The sequence below is a fragment of the Geotrypetes seraphini genome, chromosome 10 (genome assembly GCF_902459505.1).
Source record: "Geotrypetes seraphini chromosome 10, aGeoSer1.1, whole genome shotgun sequence".
Lineage (NCBI taxonomy): Eukaryota > Metazoa > Chordata > Amphibia > Gymnophiona > Dermophiidae > Geotrypetes > Geotrypetes seraphini.
The window spans coordinates 1,786,394-1,809,706 of record NC_047093.1 but is presented as its reverse complement, the minus strand read 5'-3'; the positions used below and the strand labels follow the sequence as shown (position 1 = coordinate 1,809,706).

The 23,313-nt window shown below is 43.7% G+C and overlaps 1 protein-coding gene across 1 annotated transcript in view; it reads right to left on the bottom strand.

The window, feature by feature from the left end:
- The window catches only part of CENPX (centromere protein X), a 47,611-nt gene that overhangs the window by 12,199 nt on the left and 12,099 nt on the right, over positions 1–23,313 (bottom strand). Inside the window, exon 2 of the mRNA XM_033961548.1 lies at positions 16,086–16,137. Within this exon, the coding sequence (XP_033817439.1) occupies positions 16,086–16,137 (52 nt within the window). The remainder of the gene's footprint in view (positions 1–16,085; positions 16,138–23,313) is intronic.

Genomic DNA, 23,313 nt, shown 5'->3' with positions numbered 1-23,313 from the left:
CGGTCTGTGTCTGTGTATGGCCGTTTGGAGGAGGATGGGCAGGGGAGGGCTTCAATGGCTGGGAGGGTGTAGATGGGCTGGAGTAAGTCTTAAAAGAGATTTCGGCAGTTGGAACCCAAGCACAGTACCGGGTAAAGCTTTGGATTCTCGCCCAGAAATAGCTAAGAAGAAAAAAAAAAAAAAAAAAAAAAATTTTAAATTGAATCAGGTTGGGCAGACTGGATGGACCATTCGGGTCTTTATCTGCCGTCATCTACTATGTTACTATCTATTACTCAAGGGTGTTTTGTATTGTATAGTAACCCTCTAAATATACCCCTGGATCCCCTTTCCCTTCAGGAACTCGTCCAATTCCTTTTTGAAACCCCAAATCGTACTCTGCTCAACCACCTCCTCTGGAAGCGCATTCCAGGTGTCCACCACCCTCTGGGTGAAGAAGAACTTCCTAGCATTTGTTCTAAATCTATCTCCCCTCAATTTTTTTGAGTGCCCTCTAGTTTTTGTTGCCCCCGCCAGTCTGAAGAATCTGTCTCTCTCTACTTTCACCATACCCTTCATGATCTTACAGGTTTCTATCATATCCCCTCTAAGTCTCCGCTTTTCCAGAGAAAAGAGCCCCAGCTTCTCCAGCCTCTCAGCATATGAGAGGTTTTCCATGCCCTTTATCATTTTTGTTGCTCTTCTCTGGACCCTCTCGAGTATCGCCATATCTTTCTTTAGGTACGGCGATCAGTACTGGACGCAGTATTCCAGATGTGGTCGCACCATTGCCCTGTACAGCTGGAGGATAACTTCCTTGGTTCTGGTAGTGATACCTTTTTTGATAATGCCCAACATTCTGTTCGCCTTTTTCGAGGCTGCTGCGCATTGTGCTGCCGGTTTCATTGTTCTATCCACCAAAATCCCCAAGTCCTTTTCTAGGTTGCCTTTTCCCAATGTCACCCCCCCCCCATTGTGTAATTATGCATCGGGTTCCCTTTCTCTATGTGCATAACTTTACATTTCTCTACATTGAAGCTCGTCTGCCATTTATTTGTCCACTCAATCAGTTTGTTCAGGTCCCTTTGGAATTCTTTACATTCCTCAACAGATCTAACTGTACCGGAGAGTTTTGTGTCATCCACAAATTTTACAACTTCAGACTTTGTCCCTGTTTCCAAGTCATTAATAAATATATTGAATAGCAGTGGTCCCAGCACTGACCCTTGTGGGACGCCACTTGTGACCCCTTTCCAGTCAGAATAGTGTCCCTTTATTCCTACCCTCTGTTTCCTGTTTGCTAGCCAGTTCCTGATCCATCTGTGTATTTCCCCTTTCACCCCGTGGTTTCTCAGTTTCTTTAGAAGGCGCTCATGAGGTACCTTGTCGAAGGCTTTCTGGAAGTCCAGGTATACTATGTCTATGGGGTCACCTTTGTCCAAATGTTCGCTTATCCCCTCGAAGAAGTGCAGCAGGTTTGTTTGGCAAGATCTTCCAGTACAGAAACCATGCTGGCTTGTTCTCATCAGCTTATTTTTTTCTATGTGCTCACTGATACTGTCCTTGATTAATGATTCGGCCATCTTTGATAATATGACACACGATCTACTGCTGCTGGAACAATGGTCAACTACTTGGCAGCTTGGCTTCAATGCTAAAAAATGCAAGGTAATGCACCTGGGAAAGAGAAACCCGCGTAGAACTTATGTACTAAATGGTGAGACCTTGGTTAGGATCACAGCGGAACGCGATCTAGGAGTGATCATTAGCGAGGACATGAAGGTTGCCAATCAAGTGGAGAAGGCTTCCTCCAGGGTAAGACAAATGATGGGCTGTATCCGCAGAGGTTTCGTCAGCAGGAGACCTGAAGTTATGATGCCGTTGTACAGAGCCATGGTGAGGCCTCACTTAGAGTACTGCGTTCAGTTTTGGAGACCTCACTACCGAAAGGACGTGCTGAGAATCGAGTCGGTACAGCGAACAGCCACCAGGATGGTCTTGGGGCTCAAGGATCTCACGTATGAAGAAAGACTAAAGAAATTGCGGATGTACTCACTTGAGGAAAGAAGAGAACGGGGAGATATGATTGAAACGTATAAGTATATCACGGGGCACATCAAGTCAGAAGATGATATCTTCCGGCTCATGGGACCCTCGACCACCAGAGGGCATCTGCTGAAAATCAGGGGAGGGAAATTTCATGGCAACTTCAGGAAGTATTTCTTCACCGAGAGAGTTGTGGATCATTGGAACAGACTCCCACTCCAGGTGATAAAGGCCAGCAGCGTGACGGATTTTAAGAGAAAATGGGATACTCACGTGGGATCTTTAAGGGAGTAAACTCAGGGGGGGGGATACTTGGAATGGGCAGACTTGGTGGGCTATAGCCCTTTTCTGCCGCTTTTTCTATGTTTCTATGTTTCTATCTTTCCCGGAACTGAGGTTAAGCTGACCGGTCTATAATTCCCCGGGTCGCCTCTGGATCCCTTCTTGAAGATAGGTATAACATTCGCTATCCTCCAGTCTTCTGGTATTACCCCTGTTTTCAGGGATAGGTTGCAAATCTGCTGCAATAACTCCGCTATTTCGTCTCTAAGTTCTTTTAGTATTCTTGGGTGAATTCCGTCTGGGCCCGGAGATTTGTCAGTTTTTAGCCCATCTATCTGTTTGAGTACGTCTTCGAGGCTTACCTCCATGCACAATAATTTTTCCTCTTGGTCCCCCTTGAAGAATATTTCTGGTTCCGGAACCTTGGATGTGTCCTCTTTCATGAAGACTGACGAGAAGAATGTGTTTAATCTGTCTGCCACTTCCTTCTCCTCCTTTACCACTCCTTTCCTATCTCCCTCATCTAGGGGTCCCACCTCCTCCCTCGCCGGCTGTTTCCCTTTCACATATCGAAAGAAAGTTTTAAAGTTCCGTGCCTCCTTTGCAAGTCTCTCTTCATACTCTTTCTTTGCTGTTCTGACCACATGGTGACATTCTTTTTGGTGCTTCCTGTGCTCTTTCCAATTTTCCTCAGTTTTATCCTTTTTCCACGTCCTGAAAGATTTTTTCTTATCTCCTACCACCTTCTTAACTTCTTTTGTTAACCATGCTGGGTCTTTTGCATGACCCTTTCTGCCCCCTTTTCTAAATCTGGGTATATGCAGGTTTTGCGCCTTGTTCACCGTGTCCTTGAATAAGGTCCAGGCTTGGTCCACCGTCTGTGCCTTTCTGGAGCTGTTCTTGAGTTTTCTCTTTACCATGCGTCTCATGGCATCATAGTTCCCTTTCCTGAAGTTGAACGTTGTTACAGTGGTTCTCCTCCCCTTTGGCATACTGAGCCCCCCAACCCGACAGCCAGGGATGTTTGGCGGCCACGAGCTAGTCCAGCAAGGACAGAGGCATGCTTTTGAAAAGAGAAATCTCTTTGAGTCACCAAATCATACAGAGCGATGCATGAGGAGCCTACCAAATAATTGGAGCCCTGAGGTTCCGGGAACCACCAGAACAAAAGCGACTGCTGTAGCGTTATAATGGGAAAGCAAGCCGAAGTTCTCAGTGGAGTCAGCAACAAGTAACCTGTACAGAATCCCATACTCTTGGTCATAGTGACTGAAGAAGAAAGCAAACCTGAGATTGTGACCCATCACCCTAGTCTCTGGGAGAAACACATTTCTCTCCTATATGAATAAAAACATCTCCCCGATATACCTATAAACAGCACAGGAGAAAAGAGCGCTGTGCAAAGTCGAAGAGCCACGTCCAAAGAACTGAGGAAAGGAAACCACCCTTTTCGTGTCAGTCAAATGGCCCGACTGGAAGACGTCCGAATCAAGCAGTCAGTCAAGAAGAAATTAGGTGAACCACCTGGTAGCGCCAAAACGGTACCCCTGCCCACGTTTTCCAAAATGTCCTTGAAGCCTTGGGTAGGTGAAATGGCATGTGCCAAAACCGAAAGCGCAGCTCAAAGAGAGGCAAGCAAACCTAGTGCCGATTCGGAGTCCATAGGGACAATGTAAATATTCTCCCAGTTTTTCTGCAGAAATGTGTAACCCAAAGAAACTAATTCAGCAGAATGGGATCCAGCCTGCCCAAAGCCCCTTGCTTGGGCATCATGCAGTATGTGGAACCACATCCCTTAGTTCCCGAAGAACTACAAGAACTGCCCTGAGGACCAGTAACACTGAAAAGGGAAACACAAAACATAGAGACCCCAAGAACGAACTGGAAACCTGAGGAGGATGCAAAGTTGCAAGCATCCAGAAAAATCATCACAGCCCCCTGACCTGACATTATAGCGCCTTCTCCCTCAGGAGAAAGCCTGAAGAGTCATTGGACGAAGTCAAGATCCCCTCAGAATAAAGTGCAGAAGGTCAGGAAACGGCAGTATGAGAACTGTAGGATCTGCAAGAAGATTCTTCTAGGAAAATCAAGTTTCACCATGGAAAGAGTAATATACCGGAACCATGAAAACAGTACTAACTTCATGCAACATGAGCGACATACGTATATCCATTAAAGTGAATACGTACTAGACGCAATCCAGACGCTGCATCTACCGCCCCTTGGAAAACAACAGCATCCTAACAGGTATCAGACAAAGCTCACATCGCGAATGATAGAATAACAATAGAATATGTAACTGGCTCCTGGTGAAAAGGAGCTGTATAGCCCTTCCTGCCTGGTCGGGGAGCCCGTCTAGCCTGTGCCGTGAGAAAATGGTGACAGGAGAAACCAGCGTGATAAGCATGGAAATCTGAAGTCCAGGCCCCCTCAGAAAGGAGAAAGATGCGGTCTTCCAAGAAGTAGGCTCAGGGAAAAAAATCTGACTTCCCCCCTCCCAGGTCCCCCAACGGATGCCCCGGGCCACAAGCAGCTGCACCGCACACATTGCCAGCTCGTTGGGTCGTCTAATAAAAGGGATTAGAAGCAGTCGGAAACCGGGAGAAACTGCCAATCCGAAAATAGAGGAAGCCAGTCCTGCCATACAAATAGGAGAAGATTCAACCGGCCACCCGGTGTCTCCCCTAGACCCATCTGCAACTCTTCCAGAGAACCAGAGAAGAAAACACCCACGCAGGCAAAGCCTCCTAGATATACAAGCCTCAAGAGAGACAAAAAGAAACCTGCATAACGTATCTTCAAGCGCGTACTGCCCGCTGCTGCGACGCGCGGTGTGCTAACCCGATGCAGAAGGCCACCACACTGGGCTGGCAACCACCAAGGTCAATTAACTCTGCAACCCCCTGACATAGCTAACGAGCTGGGCGCATACCACCAGCACGCACCTGAAACAGCAGGCAAAGTGCAAAGAAACACTGCCCGAGCAAACAAACCGCGCCATATGGAGTGTTTTCACTGTACAGTTGCTCCTTCTTTTTTTTTTTTTTAAAGCAGAAAAAGTGTACCTTATCCATGTCCAACAACCCAGATTCCTCGTCCCGCCGAAAATGAGAGCCCTGGGAAATACTGCGGCTCTGCCGACAGTGAAGCAGAACTGCCCGCCAAACCTGGTGCAGAAGGCCACCACACTGGGCTGGCAACCACACCAAGGTCAATTATCTCTGCAACCCCCTGACATAGCTAACGAGCTGGGCGCATACCACCAGCATGCACCTGAAACAGCAGGCAAAGTGCAAAGAAACACTGCCTGAGCACACAAACCGCGCCATATGGAGTGTTTTCACTGTACAGTTGCTCCTTCTTTTTTTTTTTTTTTTTTAAAGCAGAAAAAGTGTACCTTATCCATGTCCAACAACCCAGATTCCTTGTCCCGCCGAAAATGAGAGCCTTGGGAAATACTGCGGTTCTGCCGACAATGAAGCAGAACTGCCCGCCAAAAACAACTGCCTCGTGAAAAGCCGCGGCTCCCCCGACAGCGAAGGAGATCGGCCCACAGAAAAGCAAAGCCTCAGGAAACGCTGCGGCTTGCCAACAGCGAAGGGGCTCGGTCCGGCTGAAATGTACAGCTGCAGGAAAAGCTGTGGCACTGCCGACAGCACAAGAGCACCGTCCCGCTGAAAAATACAGCCTGCCGTTCACAGCAAAGATGAAGTGCATACCGTCTTCACGCAGGAAAAATGGTGGCCACCAAACAGTTTGCCAATGACCAAACCGGAGCCCTCCAAAGACAAACACACACATGCACCCCCGAATGACCAAACTTCAGGTCTGCCCAACCGAAACCCCAGAGTCCAGAACACAAAATAACAGCGGCTGTACTCACGTGACATCGAGCCCGCATTGCATACAGCAACCACCAAAAGATCCACAAGGTGAATGAAAGTGCTGGTGGATGCCGGTCGTTCATCACAAACAGGGCAAAACCCATTGCACAGAGCCGGGAGATGCTGGGAAACGCCGGCTGCTCAGCACTAGCAAGGCAAAAATGTAGCTGCGGGGAGTCCCTTTTTTTTTTTTTTTTGTAAGGGAAAGAAGAAAAAATAGGGACTAAGGCAGACCTTCTATCATCGGAGGGAGGGTGAGGCAGGGACAAGGGAGGGCCCAAGTGTAACCTCTAAAGCCGGCACCGTTGAGCCGGACACCCCTGTCTCACTGAAGAGAAGATCTCAACAGGAGAAATAAATCAGCCAGCTCACTGAAGAGAAGATCTCAACAGGAGAAATAAATCAGCCAGCTCACTGAAGAGAAAGTCTCAACAGGAGAAAATAAAGGCCTAGTCACAGCCAGATTCCAGGAGCTAGTTGAATAGCGACCATCACCTACTGGGCGATAGAGAATACTGGAGATACAGGAGGAGTGCCAGCCAATAGGACCACCTGTTAATCAGTTTCTCTATCTCCACCTGCTGGTAGATGTGAGCTATCCCATTGGTCTCTGGATTCATCTGCTGCTGTTGCTAGGGAATTTTTATTGAACAGAAAACCAAATAAGGAATGCAACAGGCGATAAAATATATGTTCAAAATTTTGTTTCTATATACAGCCACAATACCCACCACAATATCCCCCCACGCTCACCCCTCCCATGAAGGACAGACAAAGAACACGCAGTAAAGAAGAAAACAAAACTAGACCTCTCCCCTGCATATTACTGCTAAACAAGATATAGACCAAAGCAAAAACATGAGAATCAGGGCCCTGGACTCTGATAAGCCCCAAGAGACGAAATAGAAGGCCCCCCCTCCCCCCCCAAGAACTAAAACATAGCAATCAAAGACAGAAATCAAAGCAAACAACAACAACCAAGTAGTGTGTGAAAACTGGAGAAAGGCAATCTCAATGCTGCAAACCCTGCACCTCTCAAGGCAAATTAGACTGGCAAGGTGTTAAGAATCAGACTACAGGTTCTCGGAGACAAGGAATATATGTAAGGACCCCAGACCTGCAAAAAGAATTTGGATTGTCGCAAGGAATTACCCACCTGACTCCTCTCAAACATCATCAAAGCATGTAAATGATTACGCCAAGCCCAATGAGTGCGATCTGAAACCCACTCCCCCCAAATAATTTTCTTAGTCTCCAACCCTGCCTTCTGCAAAAAAAAAAAAAAAAAAGCCGGCCAACACCAGGTGGAAAGCAAAAAGCTTCATACTTATCAAAAATAAACCCCACCGGAGTGAGAGGAATAGAACAGCCCAGCAAGGGCTCCAAATAACAAATCACCCGTTTCCAGAAAGCCCTGACTGCTGGATGACTCCAAAAAAGCATGGAAAAAGGACTTGGGAGCACCCATACACTTCTTGCACTGCACCAACTCAGCATAACCAGAGTGATATAATTGAACCCGCATGATACAGCACCTGAAATTGGCACTCCCGGAGTTCTGCCGAGACAGAAAGGGTCAGGATGCGTTTAATAAAACAGCCCATATTAAGATATCAGTCGGCCACAGACCCAACTCTGGAGCCTAACAAGCACACAAAGATTCCCACGACCGAGTCGGAACAAGAAGGCACAAAGCTCCATGTAACGCCGATAGGGAGAGGTCCTCATCCTCAAATTGAGTAAAAAAGGCACGGATCTTACTCCCCAAGTCCAACCGCAAACCTTCCACCTCCAAAGAGCGTACATAATGACTCAATTGAAAATAAGCAAAAGAATCAGTAGCCAGAATACAGTTGCGAAGTTGGAAAATACGCCAAGAAAGAAGCGTGCCATCAAGAATGAGAACATGCTCCAGTACTGTCAATCGCAAGTGGCTCCAACGCCGAAAGGGAGAATAAGTCTGGCCTGGCGAAAACTGAAGATTCCCCTGAATGGGCATTAAAACAGACACCCCCCAACCTCCCCCCCAAGCCAATCTCCAAAACCCTCCAAATATCACGTAGAGATCCCAATAAAAGACTAGAGCGCAAGTAAGAGGGAGGGACGCTCAAGGAGCATGTAACAAAGAAGATAAATGCCAGGGGCGATAAAAGGTCAATTCATAATCAAAACAAGTATATTCATGTTGGTCCAGGATCCAATCCCCAAGATAACGAAGTAAGCAGGCCTGATTATATTTCTGCATATCTGGAACACCTATGCCACCCTTCGACCAAGATCCCAACAAGTAACGAAAAGCCATGCAAGGTTTTTTTCCCACCCCAAATAAACCGAGATAAGAACCTATATAATGCACAAAGATCTTTTTGCAAGAGATGAACATAAAGCCATTTGGGAAAATAATCATATTGAAGAGCTGAATATGGCCAGAGAGGTCCGGTGCGTCTCCTGATAAAAAGGCTATGTCCGCCTTATGACGATTCAAGGTCTGTAATATCTTCTGTTTGTTGACAGGAGAGGTAACTCCATTCACATTCCAAGATATCAGTTTAACCATGAGGGTCAGCCATAGACCATAAACAATGATAAAGTCAGCATCAGAACATAAAGAAGGTGGGGCTGTCCCAGCCTACAGCCCCACCCATGCCGCAACTTCCCTAGAGCAGTGAGCAAAACCTCCCAAGAGCTAATGGTAGGGCCGCGGACATCAAGAAAGCCCTCCCCCAGCCTATCCAGAAAACAAAAAGAAGCCTGAAAACAATAAAGAAATAACAACACCCAACATAATACAGACCCCACCACCCCCAACCCCACAGATCAGAACCTCCCAAACCTCCTTCTAAACACGTGTCCCTAAGGACAACTCAGGATAGCCCTGAGCAACCCAGAACCCCTCCTTCCCAGCTAAATGTAAAAAAGGCACAGCTAATAAAAAGAACAGCATTGGGATAGCAAACATTCCTGCACCAGAAGAGAAGGCAGCAGGCAAAAGGGGGACCCCAAAGGGAAAAGCACCAAAAACTGTGAAACCCCCTAACTACACATAGATCAGATATGCCTCCTGTAGTTCCCCACACCACTCACAAAGACGACATGCAGATTCCAAGCTTTGAAGCCTCACTCCTCAGCTCAAACCAGCCAAATCGCCACCCAGTCCACTCAACCCAAATCAATCATGCAATCCACCATCAGACAACCCAATAAAGACCCCAACAAGAAAGGTATCAAAAGCCCACCACCCACCAACTCCCGACCCAAGCCACACAATGCCCATACAACAGCCCCCACATACAAACGCCCCACAAAGAAAATCCCACCAAAGGTCAACAAACCCATATCGCAAACAAAAGGCCCATCCAGTCACTGTAGCTCCTAAGCCACCTCCAGCGCAGCACCAGAACAGAATAGGAGCAGCAACTGAGTAGCTCCGAGGCAGCAAAAGGAACAAAGGGCTCGTGGTCTCTGGTATGAGCACAGAAACACTGACAAAGAGGTCCATTTATGTGGCACTGCAGGTTCAACTGCGAAAAGCCCAAAAGAAGTCAAAACTAGGGAGGAGCCGCTGCGCCGGCTGTACAACAAAGATTCCCAAGGAGACACCATCCACAGAGAGTTCAAGGTGATCACTGGGTCGATAAGCCGGCAGCCAGTACAGCCATCTGAGCCACAAAACGCATGGCATCAGCTAGCTTATCAAAAAAATGCGGCTTACCCTCATAGAAAATTTTAAGTTTGGTGGGGTACAGCAGGGCTAACTGCACATGCTTGTGGTGCAAATCTGTGCAGAGGGGGGCATATGCACGACACTGGCCGGATACACGAAGTGAGTAATCTTGAAAGCATAGCACGGAGTGATTTTCAAATTTAAGGGGCCCCTTCTGTTGAATTGCTTGGAGGATCTCCATCTTGTGCACATAATTTAAGAGCTTAAAGATCACCACCCATGGCTTTTCCAACGGCACTCGTTTGGGCCCAAGCCTATATGCTCATTCAATGAGCATCGGACCCGACGTGGATCGGAGAGCTAAATGTCCACCAGCCATCTTTCCAAAAACTCCCGGAGCTCCGCCTCCGTGATAGACTCCGGTAGCCCCACCAAGTGAAGGTTCCCACGGCGGGAGCGATTCCGCATATCATCAAGCTTATCTTCTAGGGCAGGGGTAGGGAACTCCGGTCCTCGAGAGCCGTATTCCAGTCGGGTTTTCAGGATTTCCCCAATGAATATTCAGGAGATCTATTTGCATGCACTGCTTTCAATGCATATTCATTGGGGAAATCCTGAAAACCCGACTGGAATACGGCCCTCGAGGACCGGAGTTTCCTACCCCTGTTCTAAGGTTTGTATTTTAGATTGTAGTGCCGCTTGTGTGGTTGTGACTTGGGCCAAAGTATCCTCCAGTGCCAACATGCACTGGCAGTACCCTGAAAACTCACCTGTTAAGGATTCCAGATGGTTGTCCACCACTTCCAGTCTGTCATAGTTTGTAACCACTGATCCAAAAAATATTTAATTGCTTCCTTCACCTCCGCTACAATCTCCTGTAGCCAAACGGAATTCACCGTGGGACCATCTGGCTCTTCACTGTCCGCTATTTTAGGATCCGCGGACTTCACCTTCTCCTGAAGGGTTTTGGAGGTCATTGCAGCTGTTTGCAATAGAAATTAGTTACAGCCAGTTACCTCACATTGGCAAAGATCCTTGAGGGAGTCCCAAAGCAAAAATGGAAGTGCTAAATTGCCAATAACAATAGAGGGGCCCGGGAGCTCAAGGCACATGCGTCTGCTCTCTAGCTCAGCATCACGTGACCCGCTCAACAAGGCATTTTTTTTAGATATATTAGTGATAGGAAGAAGTACAAAAGTGGCATTGTGAGACTCAAAGGTGAAGGGGAGAAATATGTAGAAGCTGATATAGAAAAGGCCTAATTGCTTAACAAATATTTCTGTTCTGTGTTCACGGCTGAAGTGCCGGGAGTGGGATTGCAGAAGACAAATGTGAATGGGGATGGAGGAGTAATAGACCCTGATCGATTTTCAGAGAGTTGTGTTCGTAAGGAGCTAGCTAAAATAAAGGTAGACAAAGCAATGGTGCTGAAGGAACTTAAGGAAGTTCTGGTAGCTCCGCTGACTGACCTTTTCAACGAGTCTCTAGAGTCGGAAGTGGTACCAGAGGACTGAAGAAGGGCGGATGTGTTCCCTCTCCACAAATTAATGGAAAAACTTTTAAAACAGAGAATGGTCAAATTTTGGAATCCTGTGGATTACAGGACCAAAGGCAACATGGATTCACTAGAGGTAGGTCTTGTCAGACAAATCTGATCAATTTCTTTGGGTGACCAGAGAATTGGATAGAGGATGTGCGCTAGATGTGGTCTATTTAGATTTTAGCAAAGCTTTTGACAGTGTTCCACACAGACGTCTAATAAATAAACCGAGTGCCCTCGGGATGGGTCCTAAAGTGACAGGCTGGGTCAAGAACTGGTTGAGTGGAAGGCGACAGAGGGCAGTGATCAATGGAGATTGCTCTGAGGAAAGGGATGTTACCAGTGGTGTGCCTCAAGGTTCTGGTCTTGTGCCTGTTCTTTTTAACATTTTTATAAATATTGCTGAAGGGTTGTCAGGTAAGATTTGCCTCTTTGCGGACGAAACAAAAATCTGTAATAGAGTAGACACCCAGGATGGTGTGAATAACATGAAGATAGACCTGGTGAAGATTGAAGAATGGTCTTGAAGAAATTTGGCAGCTAAAATTTAATGCTAAGAAATGCAAGGTCATGCATTTGGGCTGCAAAACCCGAGGGAACTTATTTGCACGACAGAAGAGTGGGACTTGGATGTGACTGTATGTGATGGACTTAAGGTGGCCAAACAGGTTGAAAAGGTGATGGCGAAAGCTAGAAGGATGCTAGGTTGCATAGGGAGAGGTATGGCCAGTAGAAAAAAGGAGGTATCGATGCTCCTATGTAAGACTTTGGTGAGACCTCATTTAGAATATTGTGTACAATTCTGGAGGCCACATCTTCAAAAAGATATAAAAAGTATGGAGTTGGTTCAGAAGAAGGCTACTAAAATGGTGTGTGGTCTTCATGACAAGGTGTATGGGGACAGACTTAAAGATCTCAATCTGTATACGTTGGAGGAAAGGCGGTCGAGGGGAGATATGATAGAAACATTTAAATACAATCAACAAAAAATTGTTATTAGCATAGTAGTGGAGATACCCCATGGAAGTACATTTACAATAGGTGGAGAAAAAGCCTCAACTTATCAACAATATAAGGACGGCAACTCAATGAGTTCTTAAGCCAGTCTTGCTCTGTATCATAGGCAAAAAACTCCACACGTTTCAAAATGTAATTTTTCAAAACAGGACCAAAGCCACCACTGTGCACAGGGAGCCAGAAAAAGAACAAAACAGTTCACTTATCTTCTGACGATGGCACAAACAGCAGAGAGTAGATCTTCCTGCTATAGCACTTCTCACGCTGACAAAAGACAAGGAACTGGATGTCACCAACAAGGCTCTTGTTCGGCGAACAACGGCTGTGTCAGGGCAATCACATTCTCTCCTGCTCTGTCTAAATAAAACTTTTAAATACCTACATAATATAAATGTGTATGAGTCGAGTCTCTTTCATTTGAAAGGAAACTCTACAATGAGAGTGAAGGTTAAGAGGTGATAGGCTCCGGAGTAATCTGAGAAAATACTTTTTTTACAGAAAGGATGGTAGATGCATGGAACAGTCTCCCCCCCCCCCTCCCCCAGAAGAGATGGTGGAGACAGATTGTGTCTGAATTCAAAAGGGCCAGAATAGGCACGTGGGATCTCTCAGAGAGAGAAAGAGATAATGGTTACTGCGGATCGGCAGACTAGATGGGCCATTTGACCTTTATCTGGCATCATGTGTCTGTGTCTATGTCTATTAACCATGGGCTAGATTCACTAAGCAAACCAATCGTGTACCGATCGGTTTGCGAGCCCTTTATGATCAGATTTCCCTCCTGCAGTATTCACTAACCTGTTTTGCAATCCGATTCCAATCCGTGCATACAAATGAGAGGAACTGCAAGCAAAGTAGGCAGGGCCGCAATTCAATAAAACAAATTTGCCAATTCGACTGTGCTGGCCAATCAACCCAAAAAGCGACTTCTGAGGACCAGTCGCTGAAGCCCTTTCCGACTGCCTTCTGCTGCCCTGATCTCCTGCTTCCCCGATCTGCCTGCCTGTCCTGACGCTGCCCTGATCGCCTGCCTGCCACAAGCTGCCCTCATCGCCTGCCTGCCTCGACTCTCCCACCCTTCCCCGCAGTGTAAGCCCGTGGTTTTAACCTGTGGAGGGGCATAATTGAAAGGGACGTTTAAGTCCGTTTGCGTCCAACTCACAAGTCATCCAAAGTTAAAAAAAGCCTAGGACACATTTTCGAAAAATATGTCCAAAATATTTTTTGTTTCGAAAATCATCTAATTATACGTCCTGCCGATTTGATCGTCCAAGCAGCTAAAATGTCCATCTTTATAACACATTTCCGTCCAACTTTTCGTCCAAGTCAAAAACGCCTAGAACAAGCCCTGTTGGACGTGGAAGGGGTCTGCAAAGTGATGGACTGCACACCCAGACATGGCACCTAAATAGTGGGGTACTTTACAGGGCACTGCTGTGAACTTCACAAAATAATAATAATAATAATAACTTTATTCTTGTACACCGCCATAATCGTGAGACTTCTAGGCGGTTCACACTGAAGAGAGCTGGATAGTCAGCGAGTTACAACATGTAGAAATCCGGGATACAGTATATAGAAACTTACAAAAAAGCATATAGAATCTTACAAGAAGGTCCGGGATACAGCCTATAGAATCTTACAAAGAGCAAATAGAGTCTTACAAAAGGTAGAGCGATACAGCATATAGAATCTTAAAAAGGCAGCAAAAGCAGGATCGGACATATGTAGTATTAAGTGTAGATACTTTTTTAGGTGATGTTTTTGTTGAATAAGGCAGTTTTTATGGCTTTTCTAAAGGCATTATATGTCAGTCTTGCTCCATTTATGTAGCTGTCCAATCAATGCTGTTGTTTGTTAGCTTGGTACATAAAAGTTCTATCCAGGAAGGTTTTGTATCTGCAGCCGGTGATGCTTGGGTATGCAAATAGGTTGCTGTTTCTGGTTTGCCTCGTAGGGCTGTATAGAGTGAAGTGAGGTAGCAGGTAAGTAGGGGCCAGTCCCCAAACCAGCTTGAAACATATGCAAGAGAACTTAAAAATTATTCGGGCCTCCACTGGCAGCCAGTGAAGCAGTCTATAGTAGGGGCTAACATGGTCACTCTTTTTCAATCCAAATATCAGGTGGACCGCTGTGTTTTGAACAATCCTAAGTTTTCTTACAGTTTTTTTGGGTATACCCATATAAACAATATTGCAGTAATCCAGTGTTGAAAGTACCAGTGATTGCACTAGCAGTCTAAATGATAGTGGGTCTAAATATTTTTGAGGGTGCCACGACTTCTCCTCCCTACAGCTCCCTTATAGGTCACGGTGAGCCCCCCAAACCACCTCCAGAATCCCCTAGACCCACTTATCTACCACCTTAATAGCCCTTAAGGCTGCAGGAGCCACTTATATGTCAGTACAAAAGGGTTTTGGGGGTGGATAAGGGAGTGCACATGTTTAAGTATCAATGCAGTGATTACAGGGGCTTATGGGCATGGGTCCTCCTCTCTATGGGTCCCTAACCCACCCCCAAAATGAATTAAGCTACCTCTGTGCTGGACAACTAGGCTTTCCTATGCCAGGCGGCCAGGTGATGATGGTCTGGAGGCTGAATTTTAAAGGTGTGATTAATATTTTTATGGGGGTGGGGGGAGGTCAGTGATCACTGGGGTAGTGTGTGAGGGTCTGTTTTATGTTTGCAGTGCTTATCTGGTGATTTTAGGTGGGTTTTTGTGACTTAGACCATGTTTTACATGGTCTAAGTCACAACGTCCAAGTTCCGTCTAGGCTCTGTTGTTAAACTTTCGGTTATACATGCTGGTCCTCCGATCGCCCCCATCTGCATATTGGAGTATGCTGAATTCGTCGGACCTGCCCGGATCGGGCAGGTTAGTGAATCTGGCGCCATGTACATTTCCTGCTCGACAGAGCTTACAGTCTAATCAGACAAACAGGATAATTGGGTTAAAGAACTACAGAGGAAGAGACCAAATAGACATCAGCAGCTTAAGAGCTACTTTCATCCCTCAAGCTCTCTTTACTGGACTTTGCCATGTAACGATTCAGTCTCAGGGACAGCCTGCCCTATGTTATAAGACACTCTAATTTAATTTAATTAGTCAGATTTTGATGTCTGGAGAAGCCTGCTTAATGAACCTTGGGCAACAGGCATGCTGAGGGAGAATCTGAGGGAAGTAGAACCTGGGGAGGGGAAATTTAATCTTTTCCTGGGGGGGGGGCTTTGGGTGGGGCTGTAACAGTCCATATTTCAAACAGTTTCTGATGCTAAGATTTGTGCTCAGCTTGGGCAACCACCTCAGGATTATGGTTGGATCCAACCCAGGCATCTCATCTTCAGGCCTGTATATTGCAATAAATTAACAGAATTATGTTTGAGATCTAATAAATCATGCTAGTACATTTTACAAAAAGCAGAATGAAGAATATGGATTAAAACAGCTGTACTTCTTGCTTTGCATTTGAGCAGGACTAAAATGAACTATGAAATAGAAATGGTTATGAAACAGGACAGGGATATTTGAAATGTAGTTAGGCAATTGTATGGATATTAATAGCAGCATCAGCAAAGGAATCAGATCAGATAAGGGCTGTCCAGATTCTTGCCTCATTCCTTTCAACTTCCAGGGTTTCTATTTTACAGTCATACTGGATATTTCTTCAATTACCTTTAGTTTTCTCATCTTTGAAATGGAGACGAAGCAATTTATTCACAGTATCCTGTGCAAGAAAATGAGAGGTTTGACTCATTGTCTCATTGTTATATTGGTCTGTACCCCCCCCCCCCACACACTTAAGAAAATTTAGGGCTAGATTCACTAAGGCCATGGCTCTGATCCGATCCGTGGCCAGGGGGCTGAATCACGAAGTTCCCTCATGCAAATGAGGGCGATCGCAATTACGCCCCCAACCGACCACACGGATCGCCTGAGAGCGATCCCGACGCATGCGCAGACCATCTACTTTGCCTGTAGATGGTCTGCGCATGCGTTTGGTGTCCGTGTTTTCTTTTTTACTCGTGAGCCCGTGGTTTTAACCTGCGGGTTAAAACCACAGGCTTCTGCTGCAGGGAAGGGCGGTAAGCAAGAGAATCATGGCAGAGAGCCAGCAAGAGTCAGGGCAGAGAGCAGGGGTTTTGCTCAAGCAACTGGTCCTCACCAGCTTTTGTTTGGATCGGCCAGCCCAGTCGGTGTTTCTTAAATTGTTTAGTGAATTGCTGCCTTCCTACATTTGCATGCCATTTCCCTCATTTGCATGCGCGGATCGGATCAGAGGTTGATCGGCACCAAGGTTAGTGAATTGGATCGGGGAACAATCAGGTCGCAAAGTGGTCGAGGACACAATCGGTGTCCTTAGTGAATCTAGCCCTTAGTCCTTCCAAGTCCCTTCCTGTCCACTGTAAACAATTCCCTAAATCCAAATTAAGACAATAGTAAATAGATTAAACTCCAACAAGATCATTATTTGATCCATGTTCGTCAGGGTTGATTAAATCTGTTACGGTATTAGTAAGGGGACTGTAAAACTCACATTAAAAAAACAAAATATGGATTCAGGAATTTTGAGTAACTAAAGGCCATTATCAGTGAGGTCAGTAGTATCCAAAATTATTGAATGAGCAGTGTTAGAAAAATTAGAAGATTTAGTTGAAAAGAATAATTGACTGGATAGGTATCAATATGGGTTCATCCGCTTACTTTTAATAACATCAAGTTTCAAGTTTAATATTTATTTGATTAATCGCCTTGTCAATATTCAAGGCGATTTACACATGAATAAAAATTACAGAATAAAAGAAATTTTAAAACAATTAAAAACTGACTAGACACAGACGATAACTAGACAAACTGGAAACAAAAGGAAGGTAGGGGAAGAAGTTACAATGTAATTGAGCAGAGTGGGAAACCAAAAATGGAAAACACAAAAGGATGGGATGAAAAATAGTTGAATGTGAGGAAAAAATTGTTGAATATTGATTAAAAGGAACCAAATGGTATTAGATTACAAAAGCATCGTTAAATAAGAAAGTTTTCAGTTTATTTTTAAATTTATCTAGATTGATTTCTTCACGTAAATAGATGGGGAGAGAATTCCAAGTTTGGGGAGCTGTCACTGAGAAAATATACTGACGGCGCGTATTTATTATTTTTAACGAGGGAATCATTAGTAAATGCTGTTGGTCTGATCTTAGGGTTCTATTGGAGGAATAAGGGATTAATAATTTATGAATAAAGGCCGGAGTATTAAACAGAAGAGTTTTAAATGTGAGCAAACAAAGTTTGTACATTATTCTGTGGGCTACTGGAAGCCAGTGGGCTTCCTTAAGAAGAGGAGTTATATGGTCGAATTTTTTAGCTTTTGAAATAAGTCTGATAGCTGTATTCTGAATAATCTGAAGACGTTTGATTTCTTTTTGTGCTATACCATTAAACAAAGCATTGCAATAATCTAATTTTGAAATAACAAGAGAATGGATGAGAATTTTCAATGAGTCATTGCTAAATAGCTGAGAAATAGAGCGTATCTGTCTCAGTCTAAAAAAAGAAGACTTAATAACACTGCTAATGTGATCATGAAAGGAGAGTTTATGGTCCAAAATTACACCGAGTATTTTGGTTTTTTGTACAACTTGCAAAGGGAGTCAATTAATAGAGATTGGCAAGATAAGTTTAGGGTTGTCTTTCCAAGGAAAGAGCAGTGCATTGGATTTATTGATATTTAATGCTAATCGGTTATTGATTAACCAGTGGTGAATTTTTTCAAGTTTTGTGTTAATTAGGGTTATATCAGAAGGATTATTAGGATCTATAGGATGCAGAAGCTGTATGTCGTCTGCATAAGCGAATGTATTGAAACCAATTGATTGACATAATGTCAACAAAGGAGCAAGAAATATATTAAATAAGAGAGGAGATAGTATAGAACCTTGAGGAACACCATGCGTTGTAGAAAAAGTATCAGAAATTGTATTGTTAAAAGAGACAGTTGAGGAACGATTCGAGAAATAAGATTGGAACCAGGATAGAACTTGGCCAGTAATGCCTATTGTTTGAAGTCTATGTATTAATAAATCATGATCGATCGTGTCAAAAGCTGACGAAAGGTCTAAGGAGACTAGAAGAACTGACTGATGATGGTCAAGAAAGTAATGAATAGAGGTGGTCATACCTATTAAAGAATGTTCAGTGGAATGGTATTGCCTGAAACCAGTCTGATTAGGGTGGAGAATGTTAGTTTTTTCGATAAAGTCAGAAATTTGGTTATAGACCACCTTCTCCGTTAACTTGGATAAGAATGGGATATTGGCTATGGGTCTATAGTTTGCACAATCCTCAGCACTAATTTTATGATTTTTTGAAATGGGATAAATAATTGAATGTTTCCAGTCATTTGGCATAATGCCTTGTTTTAAACTTTCACTAACTAAAGTATGTATTATTGGACCAAAAATGCAAAAATATCGTTTTAGGAGAAAAGGAGGAATAGAATCGGTTTGTGAACCTTTTATATTAATGGTTTTGATGATAGATTCAATTTCCGTAAGACTTGGGATATTAAAGGAAGAGCATTTAGAAGAGAATGACATGTGATTGGGTGATAAATGATCAGATTTAGAGGAAGAGTTTATTTTGAAAGAGGTTCTAATATCTTCAATTTTTTTTTTTGAAAGTATGAGGCAAGTTCGTGGGCTGTGAGGTTAGTCTCAATATCAGGTGTTTTCCGTTTGTCAGAATAAAAAATTGAATTTAATATTCGATATAAAGTAGCAGAATTTGGAGCTTTTTGAATTAAGCCTGAGTAGAATTTTGTTTTGGCTAGATTTATTTTTATTTTGTAGAAATTAGAATGTTTTTTAAATAACTCATAATTAGATTTTGATTTGTCTTTTCTCCATTTGCGTTCAAGAGATCTTAATTGTCTTTTTATAAGGGAAAGTTCAGCTGTATACCATGGGTTAATGGTTTTCTTTGCCGGGAAGATTTTGGTTTGTTGGGGCGCTATTTTATCAAGTAGCCTAAGGGTGTTTTTTGACCAAAGTTGAACTGAATCATCTAATGAGATGGATGTAAAATCAAAAAAGTCAGATGGAATTCCAGCCAATATTATTTCAGAAGACAGATTATTGAAGTCTCTAAATTTGATTATTTTATGTTTGAAGGATTGGGGATTAGTATAATTGAGTTTATATGAAACTGATAACAGATAATGATCTGACCAAGGAACTGCTAAGCAGAAATTTAAGGAATAGTTAGTTATTGATGAGGAAGGGATAAGAACCATATCAAGTGTATGTCCTTGGTGATGTGTGGGTTCAGATATTAAAGGATGTAAATCAAGATGATTAAGATGCGTAAGAATAATGTTGGTTTGATAATTCTTGGGGTCATCAAAATGAATATTAAAATCTCCCAAAATTAAAGGGTTAGTAGTGGAGGAACCGAAATCGAAAAGAAGTGATTGCAATTCTGATAAATTTTCATTATTGATTGGAGGAGGCAAGTAAATAAGTAGAGCATCATGTTTAGGCTTGGTCTGAAAGGAGAATTGTAAGAATTCGATAGATGAATTATGAGTAGAATAGTCAGTATCTTTTAGTAAGGATATACGGAAAATTATGGCTAATCCACCGCCGCGTTTATTGCGGCGATGATTAAAGAAGTAAGTGAATCCTGGGGGACAGATATAAGAAAGGTAAGCTTCATCTCCTTCGTTTAACCAAGTCTCCGTAAGACATAATACATCAAATGAGTGAAGAAGAATTAAGTCTTTCAGTAAGTGATGTTTTGATTTAACTGAACAAACGTTAATTAAACCTATATTGAGATGGGAACTATTGAGGGCTGTTGGAGGAAGAATGGGGGCCGAATCGATGTTAATGTTTGAAGTTAATGGAATATCTATTAGTTCACTATGACGAGGAATGACAGATATTTTAGCAGGTTTAGGAGGTCTATGACCCCATATAGTAGAAATGGGGAAAACATGGTTATTCATAATAGTAGAAGGTAAGTTAGAAGATAGAGGATAAGTTAAGTATTTGGAAATCAAAATTGATGTGACTAAGCAGGAGGAACAATTGGAAGAAGACTTAGGGATATGAGCAATATTAGAGAAGGTAAAAGGTGATAAAGAACAGATGTTAATAGTGCATAAAAGTAGCGCACAAAGGAGCGCATTAAGGAGCATGAACTGCTGAAATTTAAATGGCATGTACCGGAAGGGGGAGGAGTCCACGGCGGGCCTCTAATGTTCGACAACAGGGATTTTTCCGATCTGGTGGCCTCCCTGAGCAATTTTGTTCAGGGGCCAGTTTTTCAGGGGGGTGTTAAGGTTAGGGTTACTTTAATGTTGTTCCTGATGCAACTTGGGATCATTTAAAGGGGGGGGGGGGGTTAGTATAGCAGACCTAATAGAAAAGCACTTCTTCGCCTGGTCCATGATTTAAATCTTGTGGATGCCTGGTATTTATAACATCCCTTTTATTCTCATGCTAAACAAACATATACCAGAATTGATTTAATTTGGTGCTCTAGATCTTTATTTATTTATTTTATTTTTAAAATTTATATACTGTTCTATTCCACACATTCAGGATATTCTTATTGAGCCATACAGGTTTCTGATCACTTCCCTATCTGGGTGGCCTTTCAGTTGGGTGTCTTCCCCTCTCCTTTGCAGTTTTGGAATTTGGTGATCAGCAGGTTTGCTCTGATTTGAAAATGGTTATACAGGAGTATTTAGTGGTGAATGACAATGGTGAGATCAGTGATGTGTTTCTTTGGGATGCTTTAAAAGCTGTTCTGAGGGGCCATCTTATTAAAAGGCGGGCTCGGAAAAAGCGGGATAAGAGACACTTGGAGCTCCAGGAAAAATTGGTTTCCTTGGAATGTTGGCACAACCGATCACTATCAGCGGCTCTATGGCAATTGCTGAAAAAGGTTTGGGTGGAATTGAGTAGCTTACAATTAGAGAAGCTAGATTTCTTGCATAAAAGGTAAAAAAAAAAAATATTTTTTTTGAGTATACAGTAGTACTAAATCTGGTAATATGTTGGCAAGAAATCAGCAAGCTAGACGCTCTTCGTGTTTAATTCAGTAGGTTAAGGGACCTCATGATGTTTTATGTTATACTGATGAAGAGATTTGTGCTGAATTTCAGAATTTCTATAGGTCCCTTTATGCTTCCTCAAAGGACACTGGACCAGGTGGATTTGCCTCGTTTGAAGTCGATGGGATTAGGTGAAACACTTACAGCATGGGTCCACGATTGGCTGAGTGGAAGACTTCAGAGGGTGTTGGTTAATGGTACCATCTCTAAAATGTCGGAGGTGACCAGTGGGGTGCCGCAGGGCTCGGTCTTGGGCCCGATCCTTTTCAACATATTCGTAAGAGACATGACTCAGGGGCTTCAAGGTAAAATAGCAGCATTCGCCGATGATGCCAAACTATGCAACATTGTGAGTAACGGCAGTCTGTCCGACAGCATGACGCAAGACCTGGTTTTATTGGAGCTTTGGTCCTCGACCTGGCAGCTTAGCTTCAACGCTAACAAATGCAAGGTCATGCACCTGGGCAACAATAATCCGTGCACATTAATTGGTGAAACCTTAGCAAGGACTACAGCAGAACGGGATTTGGGGGTGATCATCAGTGAAGACATGAAAACGGCCAATCAAGTGGAGAAGGCCTCATCCAGGGCTAGGCAAATGCTAGGTTGTATCCGGAGAAGCTTTGTTAGTCGGAAGCCCGATGTCCTAATGCCCTTGTACAGAACCATGGTGAGGCCTCATCTGGAGTACTGTACTGTGTACAATTCTGGAGGCCACATTACCGTAAAGATGTGCTGAGAGTCGAGTCGGTACAGCGAATGGCCACCAGGATGGTCTCGGGGCTTAAAGATCTATCATACGAAGAAAGGCTGAACGAATTGCAGCTATACTCTCGAAGAACGTAGGGAGAGAGGAGACATGATTGAGACGTTTAAGTATGTCACTGGTCATATCGAGGTAGAAGATGATATTTTCCTTCTTAAAGGACCCTCTGCCACAAGAAGACACCCGCTGAAAATAAAGGGCGGGAAGTTTCATGGCGACACCAGGAAATACTTCTTCACCGAAAGAGTGGTTGACAGCTGGAATAAGCTCCCAGTGCAGGTGATCGAGGCCAGCAGCGTGCTGGATTTTAAGAACAGATGGGATGCTCATGTTGGATCTCTACGAGGGAAAGGTCATCAGAGAGCGATTAAATAGGGGGGTGGGTCAGTGGTGTGGGCAGACTCGATAGGCCTCGGCCTTTTTCTGCCGTCACTTTCTATGTTTCTATGTCCCCGATAGGGAAAAATTGGCAGAGAGCCAGCAAGAGTCAGGGCAAAGAGCAGAGTCTATCCCGCCAATACCTTCCAGTTCTAGGCGGTTTACAAAAAGAATAGGTCTGGGCATTCCCAGGGAGCTTACAAAGTTAAACAGATAGAATGAGCTTGCAAGAATTTATGGCTAGTATGCAGTGTTCTCCCCAGAAATTTTTTCCAGCCGGGTGGGGCGGGATGGAGATTTTTGGTGGTGGAGAAAATTAAATGTGCAATATTTTTATTATTTATTTATTTATTTTATTTTAAAAATTTCTATACCATTTTTTGTCCAAAACGGTTCACAAAGGGTGGCATACATAAAATGTTAAATGTCTATAGAAAATAAAAATATACATTACACATGAATTCAGTATAATATGAATGAATTGTTCAGAAAAAATGCATTAACAAATAGCTGAGTCTTCAACATTTGGCCATTCCACAATTTAAATCCTGCACATGTAAAAGTCATAGCGTTCCTATCTACATGCTTAGAATTGGCCTTTGTTTTCAACAATACAGCACTTTCTTTTTTAAGGTTTGACACTT